Consider the following 20,133-nt stretch of genomic DNA (forward strand, 5'->3'; position numbering starts at 1 on the left):
TTTATCATTTCTGCTGTGGCCAGTGGCCTCTTTGTTGACATTATTGTCATCATCTCTTGAACGATTTTTACTTGTGTCTTCTCCAGAATCTGATCTGGCATCAGAAATTTTGTTGCAGTTCATTTTGCCGTTTGTTGTTTTGATGTTAGTGTCAGAGTCCACTGGATGCTCCCCAGATTTACTTTTGACGCATGTTCTTGATGGGTGCTGTCCTGTGTGTCGTTTACCATTTCTTTGCGGTTTCATCTTACAGTCCGAACTGTTCGAATGGCCTTTTCCATTAAACTGTTTCTCATCTCGCAATCTTTCGGCATTTTCCCCTTCACTACTAGTTGCACATGCAGATCTGTTTTTGTCATCAATTCCTCCGCCGCTATTACGTCTTGTTTGGCATACTAAGGATTTCCCAGAACTTATGCCACTGTTGTCGTTGTTTTCATTAGGATCGTCGTTGTTTCCTACAGCTCCGTTATTTCTGGAGTCTCTTTGACTAGTTTCAGTTTCTGTCTCATCTTTATCATTTCTGCTGTGGCCAGTGGCCTCTTTGTTGACATTATTGTCATCATCTCTTGAACGATTTTTACTTGTGTCTTCTCCAGAATCTGATCTGGCATCAGAAGATTTGTTGCAGTTCATTTTGCCGTTTGTTGTTTTGATGTTAGTGTCAGAGTCCACTGGATGCTCTCCAGATTTACGTTTGACGCACGTTCTTGTTGGTTGCTGTCCTGTGTGTCGTTCACCATTACTTTGAAGTTTCATTTTACAGTCCGAACTGTTCGAATGGCCTTTTCCATTAAACTCTTTCTCAAGTGGCAATTTTTCGGCATATCCCCCTTCACTACTAGTTGCACATGAAGATCTGTTTTTGTCATCAATTCCTCCGCCGCTATCACGTCTTCTTTGCCATACAAAGGATTTCCCAGNCATAGGCAAAAATACGGTATTACCCATGACTTTTATCTTTATTAGAACAACTTTTAAGACGTCTTCGGTTCGTAAGAAAATCGTGGTGCAAGTTTAATCATACGTGGCTCTAAGATGGAGACAAATAGGCCAATTGTTTAGAAATAACCTAAATAGAGTTTAACGTATCGACATTTGTTAGAATGATACAAACATAAAAAAATAATAAAATCATATAATTTCTACTTACTGATTCAGTCGCGAGGTCCACTGGTTGTAGTTCTGTTGAGGCATCTGTATGTTTTTCATCCAAACGGCTTTGCTCAGGGTCCTGACCAGTAGGATGATACTCATTTCCAATAGGTCCGTTATATTTGGAGTCTTCTGGACAAGATTTAGTTACTGTGTCATCTTTTCCGTCATTTCTTTGGTCAGAGGCTCCCTCATTGATCGTATTGTCATCATCACTTGAAGGCCTTCTCCTTGCACTTTCTTCAGGGTCAGATCCATCACCTGAAGAATTGTTTCGGTTCAGTTTGCCGTTTGTTGTTTTGATGTTAGTGTCAGAGTCCACTGGTTGCTCTCCAGATCTACTTTTGACACCGGTTCTTGAAGGTTGCTGTCCTGTGTGTCGTTCACCAATACTTTGCGGGTTCATCTTACAGTCCGAACTGTTCGAATAGCCTATTCCATTAAACTGTTTCTCATCTCGCAATATTTCGGCATTTTCCCCTTTACTACTAGTTGCACATGCAGATCTGTTTTTGTCATCAATTCCTCCGCCGCTATCACGTCTACTTTGCCATGCTAAGGAGTTCCCAAAACTTATGCCACTATTGCCGTTGTTTTCATTAGGATCGTCGTTGTTTCCTACAGCTCCGTTATTTTTGGAGTCTCTTTGACTAGTTTCAGTTTCTGTCTCATCTTTTTTATCATTTCTGCTATGGCCAGTGGCCCCTTGGTTGACATTTTTGTCATCATCTCTTGAACTATGTTTACTTGTGTCTTCTCCAGAATCTGATCTGGCATCAGAAATTTTGTTGCAGTTCATTTTGGCGTTTGTTGTTTTGATGTTAGTGTCAGAGTCCACTGGATGCTCTCCAGATTTACTTTTGACGCATGTTCTTGATGGGTGCTGTCCTGTGTGTCGTTTACCATTACTTTGCGGGTTCATCTTACAGTCCGAACTGTTCGAATGGCCTTTTCCATTAAACCCTTTCTCAAGTGGCAATTTTTCGGCATATCCCCCTTCACTACTCGATGCAAATGAAGATCTGTTTTTGTCATCAATTCCTCCGCCGCTATTACGTCTTGTTTGGCATACTAAGGATTTCCCAGAACTTATGCCACTATTGTCGTTGTGTTCATTAGGATCGTCGTTGTTTCCTACAGCTCCGTTATTTCTGGAGTCTCTTTGACAAGTTTCAGTTTCGGTCTCATTTTTTTTATTATTTCTGCTGTGGCCAGTGGCCTTTTTGTTGACATTATTGACATCATCTCTTGAACGATTTTTACTTGTGTCGTCTCCAGAATCTGATCTGGCATCAGAACATTTGTTGCAGTTCATTTTGGCGTTTGTTGTTTTGATGCTAGTGTCAGAGTCCACACTGTTTCTCATCTCGCAATCTTTCGGCGTTTTCCCCTTCACTACTAGTTGCACATGCGGATCTGTTTTTGTCATCGATTCCTCCGCCGCCATCACGTCTTCTTTGCCATACAAAGGATTTCCCAGACCTTATGCCACTATTGTCGTTGTGTTCCAGAGACCACTGGATGCTCTCCAGATTTACTTTTGACGCATGTTATTGATGGGTGCTGTCATGTGTGTCGTTTACCATTACTTTGCGGTTTCATCTTACAGTCCAAACTGTTCGAATGGCCATTGCCATTAAACTCTTTCTCATGGGGGAAATTTTCGGGAAAACCCCCTTCTCTAATAGATGCACATGAAGATCTGTTGGTGTCATCAATTCCTCCGCCGCTATCACGTCTTCTTTGCCAAACTAAGGAGTTCCCAGAAATTATGCCACTATTGTCGTTGTGTTCCAGAGACCACTGGATGCTCTCCCGATTTACTTTTGACGAATGTTCTTGATGGGTGCTGTACTGTGTGTCGTTTACCATTACTTTGCGGGTTCATCTTACAGTCCAAACTGTTCGAATGGCCTTTTCCATTAAACTCTTTCTCATGTGGCAATCTTTCGGCATTTCCCCCTTCACTACTAGATGCAAATGAAGATCTGTTTTTGTCATCGATTCCTCCGCCGCTATCACGTCTTCTTTGCCATGCTAAGGAGTTCCCAGAAATTATGCCACTATTGTCGTTGTGTTCATTAGGATCGTCGTTGTATCCTACAGCTCCGTTATTTTTGGAGTCTCTTTGACTAGTTTCAGTTTCTGTCTCATCTTTTTTATTATTTCTGCTGTGGCCAGTGGCCTCTTTGTTGACATTATTTTCATCATATCTTGAACGATTTTTACTTGTGTCTTCTCCAGAATCTGATCTGGCATCAGAACATTTGTTGCAGTTCATTTTGCCGTTTGTTGTTTTGATGTTAGTGTCAGAGGCCACTGGATGATCTCCAGATTGACTTTTGACGCATGTTCTTGATGGGAGCTGTCCTGTGTGTCGTTCACCTATTCTTTGCGGTTTCATCTTACAGTCCGAACTGTTCAAATAGCCCTTTTCATCTATATTGATGGGTGCTGTCCTGTGTGTCGTTTACCATTACTTTGCGGTTTCATCTTATAGTACGAACTGTTCAAATAGCCCTTTTCATTGACGCATGTTCTTGATGGGTGCTGTCCTGTGTGTCGTTCACCTATACTTTGCGGTTTCATCTTACAGTCCGAACTGTTCAAATAGCCCTTTTCATCTATTCGTTCCTCATGTTTCAATATTTTGTCGGTTTTTCCTTCACTACTAGATGTACATTTAGATTCTATTTTGTAAGAAATTCGCCCGCCGCTTTCAGGTCTTAAAGAGTTTCCAAACCCTTTTTCAAAATTGTCGTTGAGCGCAGTCGGAAGATACTTGTTTTCAACAGCTCCGTAATTTTTGGAGTCTCTTTGGCGAGTTTTATTTTCTTTCTCGTCTCTTCCATTATGTTTGCTGTGTACAGTGACCCACTCGTTGGTACTACCGTCATCTTCACTTTTGTTTTTGCTTTTTCCGGGATCAGATCTTTCAGCCGATGAATCGTAATGATGCGCTATACTGTCAGTGTCAGAGTCTTCTGGTTGTTTTTCTGGGAACGTTCGATCAGATTGGGTACAACTTAATGATGCTTGCTGTAAGAAGCCATACTCATTGGTCGGTATCTTAATGTCTGATGCGTTGAAAAATCCTGTATTTGAAAGCATTCCATGTTGTAGCATGGCCTTGCAGCTATTTGTCATCTCTTTCTCATCATAGTCTTCCATCTCTATTTTACCGTAAGCATTCTGACAACTGACCTTGTCCTTTGTTTCTATATTATCAGAACAGTTTGATGACATATCGTTTTTTGTCGTGAAGCTGTTTCTGTTAGAAAGCAATAAATCCTGTTTATTATGTTTTCTTCGACCACCATTAGTTTCCGAATTCGCATCAAACTTGTATCCTTCTCTATTCGTTCGGTCAATTAGGGTGACTTCTTGCTGAATTCTATTTTCGATCCTTTCAGTATATGTACCTTGAGTACCTTCCCCCTGGTTTATGCAGGTGTCTCTTTCACAATCACACAATGTATTTCTCTCTTTGTCGGTGTGAAATGTATCCATTGAGGAATAGGAATTGATATAATGCATACTTTTAGCAGCTCTCCGTTGTGCATTCATTCTGTTCGAAACGCCACAAAATGTAATATGCTCTTTTTGGCTGCTTGGTGCTAGAAATTTGTGATAGTCTTGCTCTATTTCATTGACTGTGTTCTCTTCAATCGTGTTGAAGGCATTACATGCATTATCGGGGTCCCCTGATAGCCATTCTATGCCTGTTCTACGACCTCTCTCACCACTGATGTCACACGTTGGACTATTGTTTGCTTTATCACCTGCTTCTCTTGAATGCGATACATTTTCCCCATTGCCATATTCGTCGTTGTTGCAGTCAACACAGCTTTGACGAGAAAGGTCGATCATGCTCCTTTCATCCATTTTTGAGTCCTCTTTTTGTATCTCAGCAATAGTTACAATGTCTCCGACTTCAGTAATACATACGTGTTGTTGGGAGGTTTCATTGCTTTTTCCTTGATAAGTCTTCTCAAAATTCGGCCATTCCCCATCTAAGATTGTTTTTGGACGAAATATTCTGTAACATGATCTGCTTCTGTCGATCTCTGAGAAGTCTGACTTTTTACTGATGTCATTTTGCTTTCCTTCTATATAACTATACCTATGCTGTTTTTTCCTTCTGTTTTCATCTCCAAGACACAGTCTTTGCCTTGAAATTGTTCCCCAAATGCCAGCGTCAACAGCCGGTATCATATTGTTGATTGTGTATCTATCACCAATAGTTGATTCGTGCTGCTGTTCGTTGCTATATACTCCAACAAAACCAGGCCATGGTGTGTCATCATCGGAATAGGATTTTTCATAGACGACTGATGTCATGTCAGTATTGTGTATGTCTACTTCCTTAGTGTTACCGTTTTCATGCTGAACATTGCTTCTAATTTCACCTCCATGACGAGCTCCATGGTGGTGTGCAATTGAACCTGAAACGTCAGAGACGTTAAATATACTTTCTTAGCGAGGGAGAAAGTCACTTATGACTTTCCTCAAAAAACTGTTTGAGTTTGAATGCATTCGTACAAATGCAATTGTTTTGATCTCAGAAACAGAAATATATTTGTGTTCAATTGTGAACCCTCTTTGTATGATATCATGCTATCAGTTACAGAAACATTTTCAACAGTATTTTAATAATATGCAGGGAACTTTATTCTTACTGGAAATAAAGCTAAAATCCAAAGAATTCAGATGGTTTATCCGAAATATTTCTTTTTGAAATTATGACACTCTATCTTGTGATGCACTTGGTTTTGAAAAAGAATGTCCTAAGAAATTAATGAGAGACAGCTTCAATAGCTGAAAAAAGTTTGGAAATGCCGCTATCGTCATGAAAATTGGCAGTACACTCCTTGTATGCCAATTTACCAACATAAACCGTGGTACCACATGGATAAACATGTTAAACTGCATTTCAGGTTTATTATCTTAATTTCTGATACAATGTGATTGCTATCCCATCATAATTATTCCAACCAAGTTTGAATTATTTCCTGCAGAATAATGCACAAAACGTGCCAAAGAAGTGGCTAAATGTACCTTCACACTCACATGACTACAACTGGTTTTTTTAGAAGCGGTGAAAAAATCTCTGCAACTGAAAGGCCAAGGTGGCTTTATTGGATTTTCGGATCGGCTTATTACCTAAAAAATGCTGAACATTATTAACAAACTGTTCTAGTTTCTAAACTAACTTTCTATTAAATATATAGCACAAAAATTGTACACAATATAGATTTGATATTACATAAATTATTCGACAACAGGCCCATGGACCCTGACAGTCACATACAATGTAAAAGAAAAAGGTAATTTGTTGTTACAAAATACAAAAGCACTTTAGGACCTTTCCATTCATGAAGAGTATTTGATGTTAACATTTCGGCCGTACCACTAAGACACCCGGGGGTAAGTTAGGGTATGTTTTTCTTATAAAATCAAATTTCAATATTATGATGATAATTCAAACCAAGTTTGAATTAAAAACAAAGGAGAAAAATTCGAAATATACCCAGAAATGCTAATCATTAATATAAACTGTAGTATGGTTTACCCCCTCCGAATGGTAAATGGGTGACCGGGGGTATCGAAATTAGATCTTTTCCATCAATGAAGGGTATTTGATTCGAGCATATTTGGGTGTTACTTAGAAGATCGTTGATTTATTTTGCCAAATTGACCCCTTTTCAGCTTTGACTTCACCCCTCAGGCCCTGGGGATGAGTCAGGTTTTAAATTTTATATCACCAAACTGCAATCACATGTTGATAATTCCAACCAAATTTGAATTATTTGCCACCAAGAAAGTCAGCAAAAAATACCAAAAAGTGTTAATTCCCCTATATCAACTATAGTAACTTTATCCCCCTAGGAGCAATGGGTGACCTGGGGTTATGCAATTCACACTTTTGATAAAGTGCCTTAACACTTATACACCCATGAAGAGTATTTGATTCCAGCGTTTACGAGTCTGAAGAAGAACATTTGCTGAACTTTTAGCCAGTTTGATCGCGATTGGCTAAAAATGTGAATTCCCTAGATAGATTACATAGTAAACGTTAATTTACTTTTCATTAAGTTCAACAGATTGCCTAGGGTTTATAAAATTAACATTCTAGATAATAGTCTGTATCGATACAGACCATTTTATTCTAGCACATCAAAGTCTGAGGAAGTAGTTTTTTGCCATTTTCAACCTTTGGACCCTGCCACTTCCAGCCAAATGGTGGGCCCAATTATAACTTTCTGATACCATCAAATTGCCATCTCATTATGATTATCAAAACCAGTTTGAATACTTCTTATTTCAGCTTAACTTTTACAAGATAATGTGTTAATTGCTTTTCTTTTAAACAAGAATCCTAGGGGTACTGAGTCAACGGTCAACGGTCAACGGTCACCTGCGATCACCTGCGTTGTTATCAATAACTGTTATTGTTGTTGTGATATTGTCAGAAAAAAGGGAAATAATAAAATGATTATATAAGGTAATATAGTAAATTTACCCCCCTTCCTAGATAGGAATGAAAAAAACATGGGTTGTAAAATTCACATTTCGTTAAAGCACTTTAGGAACTTTCAACCGATAAAGAGGATTCTATTCTAGGATATATGGGTCTTAAGAAGAAGATTGTTGAAATTTGAGCCAGTTAAACCCTTTTTGGCCCTGCGCCTCCGGCCTTAGGGTTGAGTAAGGTTCTAACTTTTCAAACCATCAAGCTGTAATCACATGATGATAACTCCAACCAAGTTTGAATTATATCCCACAGAAAAGAAGCACGGAAAATAAACAGTTATACACAAAAGTGTTAATTCCCTACATAACTATAGCCAAAGTTTCCCCTCTCCTGGTGGAAATGGGTGATGCGGGAGGTAATGAAAGTTACACTATTGACAAATCGTCTAAAGCAGTTTCCTTCAATGAACAGTACTTGTTTGCAGCATATCTGGGTCGAGAGAAGAATATTGGTAAAATTTGAGCCAATTGAAACCCTTTAGACCCCACTCCCATGCTCTTCGGATGAGTCATACCATCAACTGCAATCACATGTTCTTAATTCCAACCAAGTTTGAATTACATCCCACAGAGAAGAAGCAAAATATATCCAAAAGTGTTAATTTCTTTAATATATAAACTTAGCTCCCTCCTTCTGGGAGAATGAGTGACCGGGGACAATGAAATCCGCAATTTTTATCGGCATCTACAGCTTGATACCTTTCATCCATGAAGAGTTTTTGATTTCTGGATATCTAGGTCTAAAGGAGAAGATTGTTGCCAATTTGAACCTATTCGCCCCTGCCCCTCAGGCCCCTGGAAGGGTGGGGGTAGATCCATATAATTCACATATTTGACTTGCCTATGACCATTGAACCTTTTGTTGCAAATTTTAATTAGATTTGGTTAAGTGGTTATGGAGAAGAGGTCAAAAATGATATTCGGTTAAGGACACCAAACGATAGACAAAAGACAAAATTGCGTTAATAAAAATTGCGTTAGGTCAACAGAGACCTAACAAACTGAAAGATATTTACCCACAACAGTAGTTTGGTTTGATGAACAAGGGCTTCCCTGGTTTGCTGAGCATAATTGAGTTTTTGAGCTGGTTTTGGTTGTTGGACTAGATGGCTTTGTTGTACACATTTGTTGTATTGAACTGGCTTGGGTGTTTTCACATATTTGCTTTGTGCGGCTATCCTGGAGTGTTAGACATGTGTTGATCTCTTCCATCAACCCATATTTGTCTGCTGATGATTCATTAATGTTCACAGTGACACTTTTGGATGCTTTACTTATCCTATTATCAGAAAGTTCCGATTTATACAGATCTGCACTTTGTATGTTGTTATTTGTGGATGTACTTTCAATGTCCCGATATAAATGTCCATTATTTAATGACAGCTTTGTCGTTGCAGAAACACAGTTCTCAAATGAAGTCATCTGTGAGATGTTATGAACACATGCTGTTTCCAAAGAATGACTTTCATCAGACTTCACTTTATCCCATACTGTAGTCACTTCCTGGTCCGTTTTTCTGCCGTTTTTCTCATTTTTCTGATTTTGATAATGCAACCAGGGAACATTTGGTTTAGGAGAGAGATGTCTTTCCTTTGTAAAGGTTTGATCTGACCTTTCGAGCTTATTCTGGCATGGTACGTTATTCTCCAATTCAGGCATGCTTGGGCTTTTGTCAATGGATATAAGAGAACACTCACAGCTTTGGCTAAGCAAAGAAATATCCGAAAGCACATTGTTTTCATTGTATTCTTCTTTACCGGTTTTTAGCATTCTGTTTACTTTTTCTGTGGACACAGTTGATACTAACGTAAGGTTTTTTGTACATTCGTCAGTATCCTCCTCTGGCTGCGCAACCAGTAATGTCTTATTTTTCTGGTCCTTGAATTGACAGTGTTCGGGTTCGGATACACACAAATCATTTTCTTCTGTACTAGAATGATGTTCAAAGTACGCACCCCTCGTGGTTGAAGGACAAGTATTTATTGTATCCTCTGTATATGTCTCTTGTATTGGATGAGTGAATCTCTCACTGGAAAGGAACAATTTTTTGAACCTTTTACCGATATACCTCTTTGCTCTATAAGCTATATGCATTTTTTTGCTTTCCGTTGTATCATCGTTTGAACTATTTCTAGCATGTTTGGCATTATGGAAACTTCTTTGTTCATTTTCACTTGGATAATCATCGCATATCTTACATTTCATAGAAGTCACTGCATCCTTCAATTCTGCATCGGCATGCTTGCTGTCATAGTAAGTGTCATCTTTTGAAACCAAAGGGTTCCCGGTTGTGTGCTTCATGGAAGAAACATAACATGTTTCAAGTTCCGTTACAGCAACTGATAAGTCATTCTGTTGAGAGTTTGCCACTTTCAAAATATCAGTATCTCTATGGCGACTACTAGAAGGACTAAAGTCACTGGACCATTGATCCTGGAAAGTTGGGGAAATGTTGTTAGGATTGTAGCACGTCCTATTTTTCTTTCTCTTCCACATGTCTTTCCACATATTGAGAGGTAGTCAAAAAACACCTTCAAGCTACACCAATTGTTTGTTCTTTATCTGAAAGAATAAATTTTATAATATCTTAAGCTCTTATTTAAAAGTATGAGTAATATAACTGTAAATAATTATGTAACATTTTTAACTAGTAAAATATTGCGCATTGTTTTCATTTTTTTGGTCAAAACAAGTCATCAAAGAGCTGGACACATAGGATGGGTATTGTTTCACACTGTATGGCTATTACACATCTATCCATGTAAGCAATATTTAGATAATTAGTGTATCCATGCATCATTGCGTTTTTTTATTTGATCTATATATATTTTCACAGGTAGGTCTACAATATTTAAGGTCATGACTATTCAAATGTTCTGTCTTTTGTTGCTTTGATACAATTTTTTATATTTGTATACATCACTAAATCATTGACATTTTTATCCATAAGCAACAAGTAGAATACCAACAATACAGTTATTTTTCAAACATCACTTATTCTAGAACTGTATCCCACGAGCGCATCAGATATACCTATACTATATTTCTTGTCAGTATTAGAGATATTTCCAGTGCAAATATGAATATGGATGAGGGCGCCTTTATTGTTGATTTACAAAAGTTATACAGGTATACGTATCGCATATAATGTTATTTTTCAGTTTACAATTTATTCTTATATATTGCGACTGAGAAACTTTTTTTTTCTAATTTTTCAAATAAAGACACACAGTGTACTAAATGGATGTCACCGAAATCGAACATTTAGGAAGTACCATGACATTTGTTTTAAATCAAAATAAGTATTCTGTGTAAACACTATGAAATAATTTATACAAATTAACGATATAAACATCTATTCAACCTAGTTATATGGAATGATTTCGTAATCGTTAAACAAATTCAGTTGTTTATTTTTACATGTGAAGCCATCTGTGAACCGAAAAGAAATTTTGGTGATGATAAAACATGCATAATACCAAACTGATCATGTAATTATTCCAATGTCAAAGTGTTAATGGAAATACACAAAACATATCTCAGTTTTAAAACATAATCCGATATAAATCTATCCAAAACAAATATGATTGTTTTTCCCCCACTATACACAGAATACCGACACATACATTTTCCAGTGTACCCAATTGATCTTATCGGTAATTACAGTAAGTATTCGACGATCGCTTTTATATTTATTGCCGCCATTTACGGGCTTTGCCGATTATTAACGAATGTCTTTTCCCCCTATATCCCTTCGACGTATTTCGGCGGAACAGGTATCAAACGACCTCAGAGTCAGGGTCAATTGGGAAAGTGTCGCATGAGCCATTATTTTAAAATAACTGGGTTGCATCCGAGCCAGCCAGTCGAGCATGTATTCACATATCAAAAATACGTATGTTTCGTCTTTTGTCCTGGAAAGACACTGCAGCATTGTGTTTCCCGATAGCATCATCATTATTGGACGCCATTTTGACAAGACTAACTATATGAGGTATACGCAAATCAGACGCTTGATGATCGATTTTGACACAAATTACCTCGACCAACTAGTGGTTTGACCAACGGGAAGTGTGTTGTAGGCCCTGACTTGTTTGGTTCATATTTGTTGACCGTTCATTTACAGAAAATGACGTTATTTGTTACTGGAAGCAGCAGGAAACTAGCCTAGTCCGTAAGGGCCCTTCGTGGAAACAACTTGTTCCCAGGGAACGCGGTGACCGGAAACCGCGTACTTGGCTCGGAGTAGGAAATGACGTACGTGACATGACTTTGCCAAAAATGACGACATCTTTTTATTTACAGAGGGAAGAGGAACTAATTTTGCAATTTTAATAAATTGGGGAATGGATAAACATGTTATCCGTCTCCCTAACTGCCTGCAGTATGAGATTGCAGTTTGGCGAAATGTCTCTATGATTTTTGACAGCTGACTTTACTTGATTCGGCCCACTGAGGCTTAGTGAGTTGTTTTCAGCGGTTAAGAGTCGAGACACCGGTCTTTTGATTCTTTGCTTGAGAAAGGAAACTGACGATTTAGAAAGCTCGCAAATTGTGTTTTCAATTCCTGTTTGTGTTCAAAACAAACTTAGTCTTAAATAAAAATAAGTTTTAATTTCCTATTCTGAACACTGACGTGTCATCATAATTCTAATTGTTCAATTTGCCTGATGTTTATTCATAATGATAATATATTGATCAGAATACATAATGGTCTTACCAGTTAAGTAGTTTTATTGTTACTTGTGAAAAAGATATTATCGGAACATTGTGAATATATCTTTCATCAGTACATAAAGAACGAAGCGATTGCAATTAAATTAATTGATTACATTGTAAGAAAGCTGTAAAATGACTTTTTATTGCTTTACGTGAATCAGTACGTGTAAACCTTACCGTATGTTTGAGCTCAAATTCCTGTCCTTTCAAATTGAAAGGGCACAACCATTCAGTGCTATACACACGTCGTGGGTAACGCTCTAATAATTCCCACTTGCTCATCCAATCTTACACAGACATATCATATGAATTCAGGGGTCGTCTCAAAATGCTTCCAAACAAGATGCTTTCATGCGGATATTATTGTGCATATAAATTGATAAACAAACCGTCACGATTTTCAAAGTCATGTGCTTTCAAAAGATATAATTCATTTTTGGAAAATAAATATAACAATACAAATCAGCTTTAACGAATGTATAACTTTCCAGTATGTAAATGGTGGTCATAATACTGTTATCTTTGTATTCACCTGAATAATTCATGATATAGCTGTACTTTAATTTGCTTAATCAATCATCAGTTTGCTAGATATGAGATATCATATCAAATAAACGATAGATTAAGTTTACATATAAAACAAATATCATTTAGTATCAAATACAGAAAGCAATAGAAAAGCTGTCAAAAAGCAGGGGAACACTTCGCCAAATTGCAATGCTATACTGAAGCCTTCAGGGGTCGGATAACATGTTTGCCCATTCCGCCCCTTAGTGGATTTTAAAATAGGGACGAAGGGGGCCACCGTATGGAGTGGGACTGTATGGTTTTCAACACTTGATTTCTAAGTGTTCTTCCACACAACAAAAGATGTATCGTCTACACTAGATGTTTCTTAGTAATGTAGGTCACCAAAAATCATAAAACAGTGTTCGAAATGTAAACGGAATAACTCTGGGCCACTGGACCCTTACTTCTTAATATAGGACCAAACTGATCTATTAATGATTCCTATGTCTATGTGTTAATGAAAGTACACAAAAACATATCTCAGTTTTAAACATAGTCCAATATAATTCTATCCAAATAAATGACAGCTCCCGCCACTATACTCAAATTACCAAGACATACATTTCAAGCGTACCCGATTATTTGGGGGGGAAAAAAGAAAATACAAATCAGCTTCAAGGAATATTTTATCATTGCATTTTTCTTTTAAGGCAAATTAATAATAAATATATGTATAACTTTCCAGTATGTAAATGGCGGTCATAATATCGTTATCTTTGTATTCCCCTGAATAGCACATACTCTACTTTGCTATGCATGTGATAACATATCAAATAAACGATAAATCAAGTTTACAGATAAAACAAATATCATTTAGTGTCAAATACAGAAGCAATAGAAATATGACCTGGAATGTCGTTGTATATAGGGGTATTAATTACACCCGAATAAAAATGATGTGAAGGTTATTGAAAGCTTTGAGACATTTTCTGACACGATCCTACTGGCTTTTCATTATTGTAAAAAATGGAAAAAAATGAGCTCTCGGCGGTCGAAGAAAACTCCCGCAGATTTTCGCAGCACAATATTTTCAGTATTGTACTTGTTTTCTTCAGTGAAAATCCTTAATATCTCTAAAGAAATACTTGAATGATTTACTTCATTGTTCATCAGTTCCTATCTTACTGACTATCGTTAAGTCAAGGTTTGGTTGGTTTAGTATTGTTTAACGTCCTATCAACAGATATGGTCATTTAAAGACGGCCTCCCATGTGTGCAAGATGCATGCGTGTAGTGTATTCGTATGTGTTCTCGGTGGCTGCGATATGTTCGTGTTTGTCTCCTTGTGATAGCGCGGAACTGGTGCCGACTTTATAGTGCTACCTCACCAAAACATACTGCCGATGACACCCAGCAGGACACTCCACCCGGTTACATTATACTGACAACGGGCGAACCAGATGTCCCACTCCTAAATTGCTGAGCGTTAAGCAGGAGTAGAAACTACTATTTTTACAGACTCTGGTATGTCTCGGGGCCAGAACCCAAAGCCTTCCTCACAGGGAACGCTCAGCTAAAGTGAGGCATTGTCAAGGGAGACATTAGGAAGAGGTAAGTTGTTTGTTTCAAATTATATTTCCCGAAAGCGGTACAATTCCTATATTTTAATGGAATAATTGTTCACAATTCCCACGTCTTCTCCATTAAACACCTATGGGTGGTTTCTCCGCGACAAGATTAACAGCTCATGAATACTTAAGTGAAAACTAAAAAGCATTTAAGAACAACACACTATCACAAATGATTATCTATATTTTCATGGTTACACATGCACTTATTTCTTCAGTGTATGTAAATTTGCGGAAATGTGTGCCACAAAAGTCGGCTTTTGATGCATAATACAGCTAAGGGCGTCTGTCAATAAACATGTATATTGCCAGACATCTGATTTACCATAGCTACAGTGAATCTGCAGATAAGCGCTATCTTTGGCAGAATTTGAGTGACTATCAAAGTTAAACTAGATTTTTATATCTTACTTTCCTATATGTAGAAACATTCTTTAGTTAACACATGGAAAAGGTAAGTTTTTCGAGTTTATTATCTTATATTGTCGGGACTCATCATGGACATGGACAAATTCACGTGACTGCCACGAATAGACGTTTTGACTGTTCGCGCCGCCATGTTGGGTCAGAGGTCAAGCAGTTAAACTTTTGTAAACAATATGGCGGTGCTCGCACTCGTGGCGATTGAGCGCTGTTAAATCTTGACAGTTTATGAACGTATTTGCCTAGAACATTGTTTACCAATGTGGGGAAAAGATGCAAACAACTAACCTACCTACTATTCCGTCTAAAGACGACATTTTAAATCCTTATCACTCGCAATAGCATAAGTTTACAAGCGTGACCCCTTGGCCTGGTAGGCCTGTACTACGGATGGCCTGACGACGAAAAGTGCGGAATACATCAATGTATATATTTTATATAATCAAACTCACTTATTTTTTAAAAGCCTACCTATTGATACATGCAGCGTTGTTGAATGACTACAACAGATAAAGCCCAAGAGCGAGCAGTTCTACTGTGGATGACAAAACGAGCATATGAGTATATTGTAGCCGCGATAACGTAGCTTTCCTGCGACGAGATATTTTTGTTTATATATTGCGCCGACCGGGGCAAAGGATGCCGGGTTTTGATATAAGTACTAGCATATGAAGTGCTGAACCCTTTTTTTTTTTTTTTTTTTTTTGATTGTCAAACAAAGATTATTAGATAACCAGTATCCAATAATTGTTATATCGTTAATAAAATATTCAAGTTTTGGGTGGTAGATAGTAGGAAAATAAAGGAAAACATATTTATTAATTATAAAGACTCCCATACTATCATTTGTAATTGTTATATTTAATACTGAACACATTATATGCAGAAAGATGACTCCCTTAAGGCTTCTGCTCCTTTATAGCTGGGCAAATCCATGTATCCCCTACAGTGTCATGTCCTGGGACATATATATGCATCATACACACATTGTGTCACAAACATATTTTTAGTGTGATGCACTTCTTGTGCAATTATAACTTTAATTGGTTTTGTGTTTCCTGCATTTTACCTGACAGCTTAATGTGATAGACCGGTGTGAATGTAAAATATTACAGATCACACAATTACACATGGACGTTATTTATCGATTTATCAAATCTTTGTATTGATTGAGACATATTCAAACAAAGTAGAGAATTTCCTATTTGCTTTTATACCAGTAGTACTAATTGAATCTAGATTGTTGTCTTATTTACAGTCATGTCATTTTTACGTTTGATTTTCTTTTAATTTTCTTTTAGATAATTCAACTTAATTTCAATACATCCTCTGAAAGGAACTTGATGGTCCTCCATTTGTTATGTGTGCGAATTTGAAATTTACTTGTTGCAGTTTAATTCATAGGTCCGTTCGAAGACAATCAGCAAAGGGAATCCTTTGATTGCAGCAGTTCACACTTGGTCTTCATCTTTTAATCATTATGACAAAAATATCAGCCATTTTCCAAGAGTTGCAACATATTTCACACCATCAAAGAGAATTATCTGATATTATATCTGACAAGTGTTTCATTTGACGGAATTTGATGGAATTTCATTTCATACAAGAGTCATACTCAGAAATAAAATTGTACTGCAATGATTTTGTATGGCAAAGAACAAAATGGCATTGCTAAATAAAATAATCTGAATAACTTGTCATATATCAAAATAAAACAAGTCAAGACATATGTAGAAAAATAGTGTTAGATGATTATTTAGAAACATACAATGATTTTGCAGAATTTGAATCTGTTTCAATGTGATATAATTATAACCAACCCCAGAAACATCTCATTGTAAAAATAATATTAAATGTATGAAATTAAGAATAAGAATGGTTAAAATGCATTGGTGCAAATGCTTTATAAAGTACACAGTCCTCGACCAGAAATGACATTACACATTACACATAATTATGGCTATAAAGTTTAAAACTTAAAGGACCTCCGGTTAGCGCCTGATGAGGCTTGCTTCCGTAGGCTCCTGACAAATTTTGTGTTTTTCACGAATATACTTATTTACCAACACTGAAGTTTTGGAGAGATTTGTCGTCGCCATAGCCTTCGCTATCATTGCTATGCCGATGACACACAAATTTACATGGTCATAAAACCACAGGACAGTTGGAATACAGTCTCAGAAAGTCTGGAAGCTTGTCTACATGCTTAAACATATCAGGAAAAGACGGAACTAATCGTCTTTCCCCCAAAGTATCAGCAAACAATGGCTCTCCAGCTCAAGGTTAGTGCAAGAACCATTGAGACTGTTCCAGCTGTTAAAAACCTAGGGGTATACTTTGACAGTTCTCCGAACATGGAGAAACAAGTGAACGCTATTACCAAATCCTGTTACTACCAGATCAGGAACATCGGCTGTATTTGGCAGTTTCTAATTGCAGATGCATGCAAGATTTTGGTGCATTCACTTGTTACCTCTCGGTTAGTGCATTGCATTGGCCACGAACTAATTTTTATAAGAAATATTCTGGTGTATAACAAGAGGTCTTTAGAAGATGGTGATGATGATGCCAATGAGAAAAACTAGCATGTGTGTTTGTGCATGTGAATATGTACTAATGACATGTTTACGTATTATGCAAAATCTCTGAAAAATAAACAATTACAAACGAATGTCTTCAAAAAGCTGGATTTGATTAACAATTTGTCTTGGATGAAGAAAATGTCTTCTTTTTTTTCTCCGGACAGCCATTGGTGAATTTATCTTTCATCCACATCTATATTTGTGATTAGTATTATTTGTGTGACATACAAATGAAATAATGAAGTGAAACCACTTGGAAGCTGCCACTGTTCTTTGAAAATTATTAATAGCACCTACCTTGAATGTGAAAAGCAATTCAATTTGTGCATTTATGCACTGTTAAAACAAAGTAGGAATAAAATATACAGTCATAATGTATCCTTTTTATAAACCATTTCCACCTATGCAGTTTACCAATATTTATTATAAATTTCACACATTCAATGTAATCTTTACCATTAGATGCTTCTAGGGTTGGTTATATCTCCATTGAAACATAATCAAATCCTAAAAATGCATTATTTGTTTCTAAATAATCATCTAAAAATATTTTTCTACATATGTGTTGACTTGTTATTATTTTGAGGTTTGACAAGTTATTCAGATTAATGTGTTTAACAATGCCATTTTGTTCTTTGCCATACAAAATAATTGCAGTGAAATATTGTTTTTAAGAATGACTCCCCATATCTTGTATGAAAAGAAATTCCATCAAACTGCATCAAATAAAAATCTTGTCAGATATAATATCAGATAAATCTCTTTGATGGTGTGAAATATTGTGTAACTCTTGGAAAATTGCTGATACATTTAGCATTTTAATTTATATTCCCAATCAAAGATGTAGACAAAGAGTGAAGTGCTGCAATCAAAGGATTCCCTTTGCTGATTGTCTTCTAACTAACCTGTGAATAAAGCTGCAATAAGTAAATTTCAAATTCGTACACATAAAAAATGGGGACCATCAAGTTCCCTTCAGAACAAGTATTGAATTTAAGTTGAATTATCTAAAAAAGGAAAATTTAAAAGAAAATCAAATGTGAAAATGACATGACTGTAAATAAGACAACACTCTAGATTAAATTGGTACTACTGATATAGAAGCAAATAGGAAAATCTCTACTTTATTTGAATATGTCTGAGGCTAAATAACAACATCAAATCAATATAAAGATTTGATAAATCCATGATTAAAGCCCATGTGTAATTGTGTGATCTGTAATGTTTTACATTCACACCGGTCTATCACATTAAGTGGTCAGTTAAATGCAGGAAACACAAATCCAATTAAAGTTATAATTGCACAAGAAGTGCATTAAACTGAAAACATATTTGTAACTTTCGACCAGCTGTAAAGGAGTAGTAGCCTGTAGGGAGTCATCTTTCTGCATATAATGGCCTCAGTATAAAATATAACAATTACAATTGGTAGTTTGAGAGTCATTATAGTTAATAAATTATTTTTTCTTTATTGTCCTACTATCTACCAACAACAACTTATTTTATTAACGATATTACAATAATTTGATACTGGTTATCTATAGGAAGAGACGTATAAGGCTTAGCCTGTTGTCTTATCCCTTTGTTTATAACATGTACTGTTATATTTCTTCTGTAATACTTGTAATTATCTTTGTTTGTGTTGACAATAAAATATTTTGAAATGAAATAAATGATTCAGCACTTTGCAAATAGATATGGTTAACACCTCATATGCTAGTACTTATTTAAATACCCGGCCGGCGCAATATATAAACAAAATTTCTCGTTGTCCGAATGCTACGTTATCGCGGCTACAATGTACTCATATGCTCGTGTTGTCATCCACTTATCTGTTGTAGCCGTTCAACAACGCTGCATTTATCGATAGGTAAGCTTTTGAAAAATTAGAAAAGGAAGTGACTCTGAATGAATAAAATATATATATTGATGTTGTCCGCACTTTTCGTCGTCTAACCATCCGTAGGCCAAGGGGTCACGTTTGTAAACTTATGATATTGCGAATGATTAGGATTTAGAATGTCGTCTTTAGACGGAATAGTAGGTAGGTTAGTTGTTTGCATCTGTTCCCCATGTTGGTAAATATTGTTATAGGTAAATACGTCCTTAAGCCGTCAAGATTCAAAGGTTTAACCACTAGACCTCTGGTGAAAGATGGCGCCGGGAACAGTCAAAACCTCTATAACCTTGGGCAACCCCAATGTCATGGATTTTATGGAATGACATACACTAATATACAAACACCAGACGAACTAGTTTAAAGACATAGTTAATAACGTTTAAAGATGATATACAATAAATAAGGTCAGTTTACCTGTACTAGCTGCATCCAAACACATATAATACAATATGTACCGTAGGTGAAAACATTAGGAACATTCGGAACACCTTGAGTTTTTCTACTCACCACGAAAAAGGCCCCGAGTTCCGGATAAATGTAAATAAGCTATCGATAAAACGTGAAATTACAGTATGTATGTGTCATGTTTATCCATTACACACGCTATCCTTGATCACCAAGGTCACCTGTTACACCTGACAGATTTTATGAACATTAAATAAGAAAGAATGTCTACAAAACG

The 20,133-nt window shown here is 36.6% G+C and overlaps 2 protein-coding genes across 2 annotated transcripts in view; both read right to left on the minus strand.

Annotated features, from left to right (window-relative positions):
* LOC110451617 (uncharacterized protein DDB_G0290685-like) overlaps positions 1–2,602 on the minus strand; it is a 6,965-nt gene extending 4,363 nt beyond the window's left edge. The window contains exons 1-2 of the mRNA XM_021499738.1: positions 1,154–2,602; positions 72–960 (exon numbers count right to left, since the gene is read on the minus strand). Coding sequence (XP_021355413.1) covers positions 72–960; positions 1,154–2,602 — 2,338 coding nt within the window. The remainder of the gene's footprint in view (positions 1–71; positions 961–1,153) is intronic.
* A 992-nt stretch (positions 2,603–3,594) lies between these two features.
* On the minus strand, positions 3,595–19,935 carry LOC110451618. Its single transcript, XM_021499739.1, has 3 exons — positions 19,866–19,935; positions 8,706–10,251; positions 3,595–5,600 (listed from the first exon to the last, which is right to left on the minus strand). Exons 2-3 carry the CDS (start codon positions 10,195–10,197, stop codon positions 3,595–3,597), a joined length of 3,498 nt encoding a protein of 1,165 aa, XP_021355414.1. The 5' UTR covers positions 10,198–10,251; positions 19,866–19,935.
* Positions 19,936–20,133: the final 198 nt, after the last annotated feature.

The sequence above is a fragment of the Mizuhopecten yessoensis genome, unplaced genomic scaffold, assembly GCF_002113885.1.
Source record: "Mizuhopecten yessoensis strain PY_sf001 unplaced genomic scaffold, ASM211388v2 scaffold6135_1, whole genome shotgun sequence".
Taxonomy (NCBI): domain Eukaryota; kingdom Metazoa; phylum Mollusca; class Bivalvia; order Pectinida; family Pectinidae; genus Mizuhopecten; species Mizuhopecten yessoensis.